General features: G+C 39.0%; 1 protein-coding gene across 1 annotated transcript; it reads right to left on the bottom strand.

Annotated features, from left to right (window-relative positions):
• Positions 1–5,598: 5,598 nt before the first annotated feature.
• Positions 5,599–5,844, bottom strand: LOC125097679 (cytochrome c oxidase subunit 7B, mitochondrial-like). The gene has a single exon (XM_047725558.1). It carries the CDS (start codon positions 5,839–5,841, stop codon positions 5,599–5,601), a length of 243 nt encoding a protein of 80 aa, XP_047581514.1. The 5' UTR covers positions 5,842–5,844.
• Between the last annotated feature and the right edge of the window lie 9,082 nt (positions 5,845–14,926).

Here is a 14,926-nt window from a genome sequence, read left to right on the forward strand (position 1 = left end):
ACAGCTCCCTGTCATTTTTCTCCTTAAGAAAGATGAAATCATTTCTGAAATTATTAAAGATTACAACATTCCTTCCCCACCATCTATGAGGACAACAATTAGACTAAAATTGGTCAAATTTTTATTTCAAAAAATAAAAAATAAAGAATCCTAATTCCCTTTCATAAAATACTTTAAAATATGCATAAATGTTTTTAAAATCTTTGGAGAAAGATCTCATCTATGTAGCTTAAAGGCAAGTTGTTACCTTTGAACAAAGTTGTCAGGCAATGAAGAATGGGAAGGTGGTATCAGGACATGGACCAAAGTCATGGAAACTGTGATGGTCAACCTGTTCTTGGGGTAGGGGCTGACTGTGCACACATATTTTTAGCTAAGTTCCCACACCCAGGTAAAGCAATCATCACCATTTTTGGCATACTTTGAGATATAATAGCCATGAATAGAACATGAGTACATTTTTATGCCCATAAATATATTTTTCAAAACTGTTCAGGCACAAACTTTTTCAACTAGAAGTTTAATGTTTTATCATACCCTTATTGACTTTGAAGTACAAAAACTGATGTCCATGAATTCCAGAAAACGAAAGAAATAAAGCACTAAAGTCTTAGAAACCTAAGAACCCAGCACGCTGATGCTGATTGCTTTAAGCCCCTGGGTCCTCGGGGCAGCAATCACATACTATCTAACAAGGTGCTTTGTTGGAGAAGGTTAGGAAGCATGCAGGTGGCAGCATCTATCTTCGTCAAAGTTACAATCTTTCTCACTGTTCCTTGAATCTACATAAAATAATGATGAAAAGTGTTCATCATACTCAAAACTCAATCTCAAACAAAATGACCAGTAATTGAAAAAACAAAGGTAATTGGCCATGAATGATAGAAGAAATTTCACAAGGGATCTTACTGACTGAAAGGAGTTCAATAACTCTAAAACACTGGAAATATTTTAAGCACCACCAGCCTTAATGTGAGAGTGTTGGTAAGGAAAATTTACAAGAGTTCTTGATAGAGCATCATGCAGTGATTTGACTATACTCTGTAATTTCTGAAATGGACTGCATTTGCTGAACTGACCAGCAATCCTTCCCCTTATCCACCAGCAACTTCATGCTCATTAAATGACAAAGGCATTGCTTTTCTTAACCCAAGTGTTGAGTTTATTGAATGTGCAAAACTCTATAGGTACAAAAGGAAGCATTTTCTCTCCAATTTATTCATCTGTTCAACCCATATTTATTGCATATCTACTATGTGGCCAGATACTACTTAGGTTATGCAAGTGAAAATAAAACAAAACAGACACAGAAATCCTGCCTTCTTGGAGCCTAAGTTCTAATGGGGAGACAGACAAGAAATATAATAGGTCTTTTCCTGCTTCAGAACTCAGACATATTCCATTGGTATTTTGCTTTTACATGAATTAGACATGTCACTTTCAGCTATTAAAAAGTACAGTACTGTGCAAGCCCAAATGTTTCTTTCACATCCAATTCAAAACTCCTTTCTCTTCCCCAACTCAAGCCTGCCCACACCAGAACCTTTACTAGGGACAGGAGCCCTAGCCTTTTCCTTCTACCTCCTCCCGTTTTCCCTTCTCCCATTACTAATTCAGCTTCTGAATTCCTCCAACTGTAAGAAGCCTGGGTGGTTTTTCTAAGAGCCCTCTTACCACCTTCAGTTCCGGGTACCAGGAGAAAGAGCTGCCTAAACATTTCAGCACCCTATAGTGAGGAGTTGGTCTCTTCAGATCTACATCTTGATTGGAACAAATGGATCTTTTTTGAAGTTCTTTGCTTGACTTGAAGTGGGGAGAAAGTCCAGCCCTTGCTCCATGGAAGGAAGGTGCCACAATGTCACTCCTGATGATAGGCCTTAATTTTTCCTTTAAAAAGCATTTTTCACTTTTCCTAATTAGTTTTATGATGTTAAGGTGAGTGATGGTAAAAGCTAAACGGTGACAGAATCATTTTTGTTATGTGTTAGAAAGGCCTTCTTGGATGGTGTCATGCGTTGCTGCCCAGTGGAAATACAGGGTCAACAACCATTACAGAGCTCCTCCTGTGTCCCAGTCCTGCAACGTGGTTAACACTTAGTCCTCGGAAGAGGAGCTATGATATACACCTCTAGGTTACCCATGAGGAAACAGACCATGAGAGGTTAAGTAGCTTGCTGAAGGCACAAGTGCAATCAGGATTTGAAACAAATCTATCCCCTTCCCAAGTCCAAACTCAGTGCAAACCACTTACATAATTTTAAATCTTTTGGTAGCCACAGTGAAAAAGTCAAAAGAAAGAAATGAGATTAATTTTACTAACACATTTTATTTATCCACATAAATCCAAAATTGTATTTCAATGCATAATTAATACAAAAATATTAATGAGATCATTCATATTCTTTCTTCCATCCACATCTTTGAATGCTGGTATGTATTTTAAACCTACAGCACATCTCAGTTCAACTAGCCACATTCCAAGGGCTCCATAGGTTCATGTACCTAGTACCTACAATGGCGGACAAGGGGCTAGTCCCTCCCTTGAAAGCGGGGTATCACTTTTTATTCTTGCCTTTTGAACCTCAGGCAAAACTCTGGGGCACTTAGGTCAATTGAACATTCTGAACCAACACAAATCTTTCCTGCCTACCATGCCATTCCCTCTGTCACTCCCTGTATGTTCCACATCCACATATCCTCCTCCTCTACTCTCCCTGTGTCTGCTCCACTTACTGTGATCCATCACATAACAGGCACTGGGCTTCTCGTTGTTAAGAGGATTTTCATAAAATGGTTGGGAAATTAATGAGTGGTCTCAGATGGAACCTTTTGACCTCACTTTCCTCCCTCCCTCCCTCCCTACTGTTTTTACTCTTCCTTCCTTTCTAAAATATTTAATATGTTAAGTTATAATCTTATGTAAAATATTGCCAACTTGCAGTGTAGATGGGGAAAGACAGGCAAGGAAAAATAGAAACTTCCTAATATTGTCCTAAAATTTCATTTCCTGTCTTGAAATGTTATTAAAATACAATTTTGTTTAAGGTTGGGGGTTAGCAATGTTGGATACTACTAGGATACACAATACGAAATATTGAGACTAAAGATTAGGCTCAAAATTTGTCTTAGGTTAGTAGATCTTTCAAGTTTTTTGTTAGCCTTTTTCCCCCCCTCTAAAATGAACAGATATGGTACATGACAGATTGAAAGAAAAAACACAAAAATTTGGGACTGGGAGAAAAAGCATACATCTAATAATGTTCCCAGATAAAGATAATATGGTTTCTTTTCTTCTTTGTTTATCTGATTTTTATTTTTTATTTGTTTTGAGATCTTTTTCTAATTTACCTATAAGTCATGACACTCTAATGTCAAAAGAAAGGAGATTTGAATTACATTTCTCTACATCAGTAAGAGGTTTCAAAAAATAATAGTTATTTAGTATGTTCAGGAAAAAGTTGTTGACTATAATTTGAGGGTTAAAGATTGAAGAGTAAATACTCAAGCCTTCCAAAGCTCAGTTTTGACAGGAATTTAAATGGTCTTTAGTCAAATAGTAAAATAGCCAACATCCTGAAGGAAATGGTTGTAGAAATACCTTAGTATTTCTTCTCTCAGAATTACTATTATAACTATGAAAAGTTAAGATGTTACCTTTAAAATGCAATATAAAATGTAGGTTTTATCCATTTATGAATAATAAAGATCTCATTGTGTTTCTGCAAGTAAAGTACCTGGAGAAAATCCAATTAGGGCAATTATATTCTGCCTATATACATTTTTCTTAGCAATTTAAATTTGATTCAGGCTTAAAACTCTTTCTATTCAGCAACTATTTATGACTGGATGAGGCAAAGCATTTCATTTGTTGGTGGAGTGATTTCCATAAATATGACAGCAAAATGTTCTGAAACACTTTGATATTAACATACCTTGCAAAAGAAATACATTACTTAATCATTAAATAGGATACTAATGAGTCTTGATTAAACTTCCCAGATAAACATTGTATTGACATCTAGTGGCTATAGAGGCTGATAACAGATACACTATTTTGAAAGCGCATGGAGTATTAATATTTTCCATTTAAAATGTTCTTAAATGAAAAATGGGCAAAGTATACCTAATACTGAACAATGCTGAAATATGAGTAAGAAAGTATAAAATTTCTTTGTGTTGATATGTTAAAAGCCAGGGATGGATCTGGAATGGTCTGAAAAAGAATCCTATCACAGCTGTTCAAGAAATATAGGAAAAAGACCTAGATACTTGGTAATAGGTGTAATAAGGTACATCAACAGTAACAACCATTACAGGAACTCCTCCCATGTCCCAGTCCTGCAACGTGGTTAACAGATCTTTTCTCCCTTAGCTCTCGGAAGAGGAGATATGATATACACCTCTAGGTTACCCATGCGGAAACAGACCACGAGAGGTTAAATTGCTTGCTGAAGGCACAAGTGCAATCAGGATTTGAAACAAATCCATCCCCTTCCCAAGTCCAAACTCAGAGAAACCACGTTTCTATTAATACCCAACTCTACATGCTAATGACTTCCTTTAAAATGAACAAGTTAAAAATAATCATATTCATCGTTTGAACTCACTTTAAACAAAACAAAACAAAACAAAACCCCCCTGTAATTTTGTGACAACCGAATCTTGCCTATTGATTCTTTTTTTTTTTTTTTAAGATTTTATTTATTTATTTGACAGAGATCACAGGTAGGCAGAGAGGCAGGCAGAGAGAGAGGAGGAAGCAGGCCCCCCGCCGAGCAGAGAGCCCAATGTGGGGCTCGATCCCAGGACCATGGGATCATGACCTGAGCTGAAGGCAGAGGCTTTAACCCACTGAGCCACCCAGGCACCCCATTGCCTATTGATTCTTGAGCCATTATTATTCTGGGGTGTTACTTTGAGCTTGTTTCTACCTCCGGGATTGACATTCATAATCATTTGACTCGTGTGCATTGAATAACTTCGAAACGCCGTGCATCCAGAAAGAAGATAGGGTTCTCCTCACTGGTATAGATCCTTGGACTTAAAAAAAAAAAAAAAAAAAAAAAAAAAGGTTGTTTCTTTTCCTCTGAAAGAAGACTTCTTTGAAAAACTATCATAGAAAAGTATCACGGCAAGAAGTAAATATACAGGAGTTGAGAAGTACGAGGTGGTGGTGACCTGCTAAATGAGAGTGTAGAACTTGAAAGAGGGTAATGGAGACATGAAAGGGAAGAAGGAGCCCAGGAAGAAGCTGAGTGTAGAATCTGATGAGAGGGAAATGGTGGGCGGCAGCGGTGGGGGACAGAAACAGGGTAGTGATGGATTTTACAAAACTCAGCTCTTGTGGGAAACAGGCCCTTAGGTGGAAGGCAAAAAGGTACCCCTTCCTTCTACAGTTTTTCAAATAAGTGTATAATTTGCATAATCTGACAAAGACTAGAACACAGACTTAGATGTACACACATATATATATTTTAAGGTTCCAAATGTACTTTATTTCTTCATTCATGCCCTATTTTAAAGGGTGCACAGTGCTTCTAGTTGAAATCAATTCTGAATTGGTTTTGAAACAATTCAGTATTACACCAGCTGGGCTGATTACTGGTCTCTCCATTCCTTTGGGGTGCCTCTGCTAACAGGGGACAGGTTCCATTCTATTCCAATGTGTGTTGCTGTATATGCACATACAGCAGCACAGAAAGTGGCTCCATAAGCGAATACAGCATTACCATATTTGTCATGGAAATCAGGTGTCCGCTTCTGGCGGCTCTGCCTTGCCATTGTTTGCTGAATGCTTTGAAGTTGGAGATGACTTAGAGCATTTTTGGCCATGGGAAACATCCTGAAGACAGAACAGTGTGGCTACAGCTACAGCGGCTGGGTTGCTACAGCTTTGGGTCAAGTCCCCTCGTCCAGACAGAGATGTATATAACTCTCTGTTCAATGTAGCCCTTCTTACCCCTTTGGGTGATCCCAGCTCAATGTCAGCTGTGTGAATCTGGATGAAATATCTTGAGGAAAGGAAGAACAGGGGTGAGGAACAATTGCATTTCTTTTTTTTTTTTTTAATAGATTTAAACAAAATTTTTTTAAGATTTTAATTATTTATTTGACAGAGGGAGAGATCACAAGTAGGTAGAGAGGCAGGCACAGAGAGAGAGGGAAGCGGACTCCCTGTTGAGCAGAGAGCCCAATGCAGGGCTCCATCCCAGGACCCTGGGACCATGACCTGAGCCGAAGGCAGAGGCTTAACCAACTGAGCCACCCAGATGCCCCAGGAAAATTGCATTTCTAAGGCTTAGAGTAACTCTAGGAAATCTAGAGAGGCTCTTGGTCATTTCTATCATGGAACAGTCCTCTGTATGCCTCCATTTGGTGTACAAGCATTTAGGAAGTATTTCTATCAATTCCCAAAGCAGACACTCCTCCAGATCTATAATTCTGAGGTTAACTTGGAACCGAAGGAGGCTCTGGGAAAGAGAATAGGGAGACAAATTGGATAGGACGTGTTTAAGAAACACACTGGTAAGGTGTTCATAATGAGCAAGGGAAATGAAAAGAAGTCTGACAGTAGTGTTTTGTGCAAGAAAACAATGAGCATTTGGGGACGAGACAGATAGAAAACTACAGTCTGGAACAGAGAAGTTCACTCTAATGAGATAAAAAATCGCTAAGAGTCTTGACTTTGTTCTTGGGTGAAGATTCAAGAAAGGAGTAGAGCCTGCCTGTGGGTTTTCGGATAACGAGAAAGAAATGGGTAACACTGCTAAGGAAACCTTTTCATGCTTAATCTGGCAATGAGGTACCAAAGATAGCTAAAGATAGGAAATTGGATAAGGACTGGAAACTCAGAGGATTACAGCTGATCTGTAGTAGTTTGGGGATGAAAGAGTATAAAGGGAAAATAAGAAAGAAGTCGAGAGCAGATGAGAGGCTGTAAGCGGGTTTGCCAGAAGCAGGGAGCACTCTGTTGTGATCCTCCTCAGAAGACAGCAGATCAAGCAGCTGTGTGCCTGAAATCAACAACAAGATGGAAAAGCATGTTTTTAAAACTATGTGTGAGAGAGGACATCAGCATCTCTTCAGACCAAATCAGAGAAAACTGAGGCAGAAAAACCTTGACAGCTGTTTCCCAAATTTGGCTGCACGTTAGAATCTGCTGGAGAGCTTCGAGAAGTGTCTTGATGCTTACATGGAGCCCCACACCAAGAAATCAGAGTGTGCAGGGTAGGAGCCATGCCTCTACAGTTTTTAAAGATCAGCAGGTGATTCCAATTTGCAGCAAAGTGTGAAAACCACTTATTTACAGAGCATGCCTTGAACTTTTGGAGGGAAATTGAAGAGCAGATGGTGAGTGAATTGGTTAAAAATGAATGACCAAAATCATCTCATGATATGGATGTGTGCATTATGCATGACCCACGCAAATCCTAACACTAGCCACTCACGGGGTTGTGCTTGTTTTCTTGACCTCTCACTTCTACCGAGGTTCCCTGACAGTTTATTTTTGTTACCGTGATGCATTGGATTTTCTCTTCCTATCTCAGTATATTAACATACTGAGCACACAAATTACAGAACTTTGTATGTCAATTGAAAAATGAAAAATGCTAGGTTGATGAAAACTTGGCATAAATTAGTCACAACATATTCAAAAAATGCAGCTTGAATGCTGAGCTGCGCACAGGATATGCATAAAAATCTGATGCAGTGATTATCTATCTCATGCATGGGGTATTGGATTTATGCGGTCGTCCTTTAAATAGTAACAACTTGCAAGGTATTGGAAATGCTTCTATCCTAATTTGTGAGGTGACTCCAAGTCACACAGTTTGCTCCGATTTGGTTTTGCTTTTTTAGAAACATAAGTTTGTGTGCATTTTTGCCACAGAACACTTCTTTTCCCACGAGAAGTCAACCCTTAGCAAAACACCCTGAAATATAATGGTGTGCCTCTTACTTTTTCTTCTTTGATTAGGCTTGCTTAATTCTGTATTATCTGCCTTTGCTTTGATGCCAAACAAGATTAAATTTTCAAGTATAGTATGCTAAATTTATAATATGAATTTAAAACAAAATTACTTATAAGAAACCAACATCAGCATCTAGGGACATGGCTGAGCTATTAGCATAATTTACACCAGTAAAGATATTCTACCCTAATTATTTGTGGCCAATTATCAATTACTGGTCAATGCTAGAATCACTCACCATAATTATTTCCCTGAGGAATCTTTCCTGGATATAATGGAGAGCTTCATCACTTTTCTTTTCTTAGCAAAACAGTTTTTGTTTTTTTTCTACAAGATGTTTCATGTATGAGAAAACCAAATCTAAACCTTTGCTACTGTGAATGTCTCTAAGATTTTAGATTTTGGGTCTTAAATATCCACAGCAAAAAACTAAATGTATCTGTGGCTGACATAGGACATTTCTAGAAAGAATGCCTAAAATATAATATTGTTATTTCATCTTCTCCTTTTTATTAATTTCAGTTATGAATTTTTTTTTGTTTTTGAAATTGAACAGATTGATTTATACTTCCTAAGTTAACATTTTAAACATTAATTCCTTTCCTTACATACAGGGTTTTTTTTTTTTTCCTATTAAAATCAATTGCAAAGCCTGCAAACACTAACCTTACATTTGAATTCCTAATGACTCTTCCTATTGTCTCATTTCTGTTTGAGCCTGTCAATCAATGGTGAAAAGTGCTAATCACTCCCAGAAACCCCAATCTTGCTCACAAAAGTACCAGTCACTGAAAAATAATACCGATTGGTCATGGATGGGCAGGAAATCTCACTAGGGATCTAACCGCACAATGGAGTTTATTAAGTCCATTTTGCTCAAATCCAGCTCTCCCTGCATGCAAGGGTTTGGAACTTTAATTTCAAAGTCAGCTAAAACCAGCAAAGGTAACTTATATTCATTAGCCTAGCTCTGACTGAAGCACTGGGAAACCTCTTGGTTAGTGCTTCTGGCCCTTGATAATAGCAGAAGCATTTATTTTTACTCTTTATTTTTTCCCCTCTTTATTTTTTAAGATTTTATTTATTTATTCGACAGAGAGAGACACGGGGAGAGAGGGAACACAAGCAGGGAGAGTGAGCAAGGGAGAAGCAGGCTGCCCACTGAGCAGGGAGCCCGATGCGGGACTCGATTCCAGAAACCTGGGATCATGAGCCGAGCCAAAGGCAGACGCTTAACGACGGAGCCATCCAGGTGCCCCTTCTCCTCTTCTTTTTAGAGAGTGGGAAAGCCTCAGTTGGAAGCTAGTTGTTTTAAATTCTTCATTGGTCCACGTTCTTATTCAGCTGCTTATTATTTTGACATCTTGTCTTTGGAGTGACTAGACATCCACAAGAAGGATATTTCCCATTAATTCTCCCCATGCAGCAGTGTTCTCTCAGAGCCGCGGCCACATTTATTACTAAAAGCAGTTATGATGTGTACATACAGCGTGGGCCATGAAGTATTGTAGCCTCGGGTCACAGAGAGGGATGAAGGTTCGGCAGGCTTATTGTCAACATTATGCAGAACACCAACTTTCTTTCAGCCTCTCTCTCTCTCTCTCTCTTTTTTTTTTTTTTTTTTTTTTAACTGCAGTTTATTTGCTTTCTGTGAGGTGGCAGCTGCAGGGGGCTGGTGTGAAGAAAGAAGAGGAAGATGGTAGTATCATTAAAGAATAAACAGTAATTACCTTGTAGAAATCTCTAGAGTGATTGATTACCTCTCCGGCTTATAAGAATAGGCCTGGGAATATACAATAATTGATTTCTATTACTTATGTGTGTTTTCCTTTTAACTTTCCGGAGAAGCAACGTACTTTAATTGACTTTAATTCCAGATTACGTATTTTTATGACTTCTTCTGGAGTTGGCTAGGGATGAATAGAGTTGCTAGCCCCCTGAGCCGTATTACCCACTGGAAGCAGGCAGAGACGTGTATGTGCCCATGTGCATGCGTGTGTGCTCTCGCATGTCGTATGTCATCATACATCTTGCGCTCATCACTGGGTTGCTTTTGTCTTTTCAAGTAGGTACACATTTAGGTTTAGATGGGCTCAGAGGAATTTCAAGGTTTATTAAAACTTCAAAGTGAGCAGCGGTTTTAGCCAGGTCCGGCATTGGCACGATGGGAACAAGATCGCCTCCAGGCAAGCCTAACCTATGTTGTGGGACAGTCCCTTGAGCAGGGTGGAGCTGGGTGCCATCAGACCTTAAATTGTGCCATACCTGTTGTGATGATACAGGTCTAGTCATGTCCCTGTGAAATTGCAGGGCACCATCGACTTATATTTTGACATTGTGAAAATCAGACATGTTTTGGAATAACTATATGCCTTTTGCTGGCTGAAAAATTGAGGCATAGTTTGCTATATAATGCATCTAGAAGAAAAGGAATCAAATGAAACCAGACCTTTCATTTGACAACACTGACAGCAGCTTGGATTAGATAAAATTTTGAGACTAGACTAAGTAGAGAGAACGTTATTCTCTGAAGCATCGTGTCTCCTGGCTTCCTAGGGAATTGAATTACTTTTGGTTTCTCTGACAATTTACACATTCTTTATACACTATATATTCATATGTATACATATATACCTATGTATACATACCATATAGGTATACATACCGTATATATACATACCATTATATATGTGTGTGTGTGTGTGTGTGTGTGTGTGTGTGTATGTATATGACCTTTCACAACAAGTAATAAATACAGGTTAACTGACTTTTCTCCCCCTTTTTGAAAATAATTGTTCCCTTTTCATATTTTTTATTCCATTGCTTAGCCCTGTGTCTGGCATATTTTAGGGAACTGAAAATGTGTGTTGTGAGTCTCTGATTCCTGAAGGACTGATTACATCATTTGGGGAGATGCTGAGATGTCCGTTTTTTTCTTTGTTTGGACAAAAGTGATTAGGATAATATTTATTTTTTGGTATATACACAAAGCAATGTTACAAAATAACAGAAGATAGTGGAAGTAAACAATATCTTCAATACTTCTCTAATTTCACTGGTGCCAAAGAGCTGCAGATGTTGGCGCGGGCATGCAAAACTCGCTGGGAGCTGGGATGTCAATATCTGGGGGGACTAAAGACGTTTTTGAGTTCTTCATATTCTTGTGAACTAGGATTCCATTAATGAAAAATCTACTGGATTAGCAAGAATCATGGCAGCAGTTAGCATCTGCAACTTAAAAGATTTAGGATTTTTTAGAATGAAATTTTCCCTCCTTCTAAACATGGACCAAAACTGATTATTTTAGTGAACAGGTATACAAAATAGGAGTTAATTCCTGCTATCCTACTTACACAGTGCCTTACAGAAATAAACTCAGCTGCCAATTATCCAGACTATAATTCTGATATCTAACTTACACAGTTCCCTAAAAATAGTATGGGAGCATTTCCCAAATTCGAACATAAAGACTCTGGCTCAGGAAATTCTCAAGGAATCGACAGTGCCCGGTAGCTCTCTGTCGAAATAATGATTGCTTTTATGTTGTGTAAAATATTTGTAACTCTAGGAAGTCAGATCCTAGAATTTGAAGCTGTCACCCTAATAGGGAACGGTTTCACAAACAATACGGTGGACCTAAACAATGCCGCTGAAATATGTAGCCACAGACATCGGGGTATCACTTGGACAATGCCACCAATAGCATGAGTGACACTTGACGGTGGAACACTGGGCCACTGGTAGTTAATGGTCTCGAGCTTTGTCAAGTATTCCTTTTTCTTTCCTTTTATTTTCTCTCCCTGGTGGCTATTTGTTATTCTCCGAAGACTACAGACTTCCCTTCCCCTGGACCTTTTTGAACTCTGCTGTCTTTGAACATCATGGATATTGCAAAAGAAACTATTTACTAGGCAGTAATTATATGCCACCCCTCGTGTAAAGGTAAATGATAATGAGGTATGTGCGAATAATAGGCAGCCCTGTCAAAGGGAAAAAGAGCGGCTTTTAAACGTAGAGCCATACAAAATGCCTTATAGACTTGTTCTGGAGTAACTGTATCAATTAAGCAGGCTAAAAGCTCTAACTCAGATGGGCACTGCACACAGCTTGTCTACTAGTGTTTTATTATCAAGTCCATTATGATGAGTTCTTGTCCTAGACAAAGGGAGAACAGAAAAAGAATTCAGGCTGACAAATTAGACTTGAAATCAGTTTCATTTACATAACGACTGGAAGTTCATTAATAACAGAGTTTTAATTATTCATGCTCTTGTTTCACTAGATACAGCAGTTTTCCCCCTGCTGTGCGGGATGTCTGGATTAGCTAAAATGAACCTTAGCAAACTGATAGGCTGCCCAGATACTCAGATGCTTTTCTATTTTCACACCACTAGAGATGGGCGTGGGGGTGGGGCAGGACAGAGTGTGTGTACAAATTGGGGCTGTGTAATGAGGGGAGGCGGGGGAGAAGAGGAAGGCACTGAATAGAGAAAAAAGAAAGCGGCTAGCAGGTTTGCGGAAAAGAAAGAGAAAGGAAAAAAATGCAATTGTTGTATAAATGTGTACTTGATGGGAGCTTCCACCTGAGATGATAACACTTTAAATATCAATCAGTTTAAGATTTCCTGATGGGGACTACTACCAATATGATTGTGTGTGTGTGTGTGTGTGTTTAGGAGCACGCATGTGTGCAATTCTTTTCCTTTGGATATGGGAGCACTAATAGGGTTTATTTAGCTATGCTTGTATTAAAAAGAGAGAGAGAGAGTGAAAGAAGAAAAGAAAAAAAAAACTTTTTCCCCCAATTCCACAATATCGGGACAAATCCGAGAAACAGGTTCAAAGTGGGCTTCAATACAAAGTTCTTTAATGAGAGCATTAGTGATATTTTCATTCCTGCTAGTAATAAATAATGACACGAAGGACACTTTCCTGCAAAGAACTTAAACTGTTTTCACACACATCAATCTCCTGCTACAGTCTCCGTGCCACCTCATGAAGTAGCTCGGGGCTGATTGGACAGGGGATTATTGCATTTCTGGTTCATTTGCTGGCTGTATATTTTACGGGCTAATTTAGGTAACTATCTCACAAAAAAGAGAATCCATGCCAAGTGAAAACAAGGCTCCGCTCTTCCCAACACCCGCCCTGGCTCGGCCAGGTGGGGAACGAAGCATGGAGGAGAACCTTTGTTCATTTTGAAATCGCACAACAGCTGCTGGTTGGGGCTCCCAGGGCTGTCTTTGGAACAACTTTGTAATAAAAGTTCTTAGTTTGGGGAACCATCGTTTCTAACATATAGAAATATTTTGAAGAAAAAAAAAATTAGTGAAGAGAAATGACATTTAACAGGAGTGAACCGAGTACCAAGCACTTTGTGTTCTCCTGCTGGATTGAACCTACACAAAAATTTTATATCCATTTTACCATTTTACCGAGGACAAAATCAAGCCTCAGAGAGACCAACAGTGCAGCTAGTGAAGGAGCAGGTAAGAAATCAGTCTATGTCTGTCCATACCAACTCTCCCCCTGCTACATCCTTATCCTGGAGCCAATGGTTACTAATATTTTTATACAAAGTTGACACAATTTTTTGTTTTTCTACCTTAATTTTCTTTGCCCTCCCACCATGTAATGATTTTCTACAGAATAAATAGAAGAGTCTGTTTTTTTGAGAATATAGCTTTCTTAGATCTTGACTAACCAGAAAGTCATAAAATCAAATATTTAAACAGTTAATCCAGGAGCAAGGTGCTAATATGAACAAGGCCTATTTCTAGTAACAGAATAATTGAGTAAGAATTAGACAGACTACTCTACCTGATAACTTTAAGTCAAATGCCACATTTGTAGATCACACAGGGAAAAAATTAATCACCAAGAGCTGCCACCTCTCATTACTTGAAGTTTGCTTCTAAGTGGGCATTTTGTCCACATACTGTGAAGGGCAGTCACGGACTAATAAAGACAACGTTTTCTTTCTTGCTTGCTCCTCTCCCCTTTCCTTCCTCCTTGCCTCCCTCCCTTTCTTCATTCCTTACTCTCTCTTCCTCTTCTTTATCTTTTTCCTCTTCCTCTTCCTCTCCCCCCACCCCTTCCTCCTCCTCCCCTTTTCCTTCTTCTTCCGTTCTTCTGCAAGGCCATGCTCTGAAGAATTCACATCTACTGGCTAGTTTTATTTATTCCTTTTCTTGGGCACGTCCACCCTCCCCCCACCCTGTTTGGCCTGTTTTATAAAGCTATCTATCTTTACATCAGAGATTTTGAGTGGTTAATTAGCTTCAGAGTGATCAGAAGCTCTCAACTCATTTACAATATTTCACTTTTTTATCTCTCTGAAGTATAAATAGAGATATTAAGGTACAAAGAGGGTACCTGGCAAGACTCAGGAGAAAACAACAACAAGTGTTCGAATAAAACAAGGTCCTTCACTGGAGAGCAACCCCAAGCAACACACTAGATTTCCGAGCAAAATGCCATAAACGGGCAGTTAGCAATATGGAAACATCAGAATCCGGGCGGGTGGCTGGAACATTAGTGACTTCAGTGACATCCAGAATGGCACATTCACAAAAGTTGCCTTGGCAATCTGAAAATTAAGCTTAGGATACTCTTCTTCTAAATCTTTGACCAAAGACTGCTACAAAATCGGATGGTTTTGGAAAAGATGATGAAAACCAACCTTTTAAAAAGCTGAAACAACTAATTTTTCAAAAACGCCTTCACTGCGCGATGGGTGGTGTGTCTGTTCAGCTTTACACTCATATTTCTTCCGATTTTCTGGGCCCTTTGACTCCTTTAGAAATGTAGAAATATTGCCAAAGGACAAGGGAAACAATGGAAGGCTGTGTGGGAAGAGGAGGAGACGGGATAGACATCTGGATTGCGTTTGATCCCACGGCTCTCTCCCAGTTAGGTGGCCGCTGCCCTGGGCAAGCGGGAGGGGGCTGCCT

The sequence above is a fragment of the Lutra lutra genome, chromosome 4 (genome assembly GCF_902655055.1).
Source record: "Lutra lutra chromosome 4, mLutLut1.2, whole genome shotgun sequence".
NCBI classification, from domain to species: domain Eukaryota; kingdom Metazoa; phylum Chordata; class Mammalia; order Carnivora; family Mustelidae; genus Lutra; species Lutra lutra.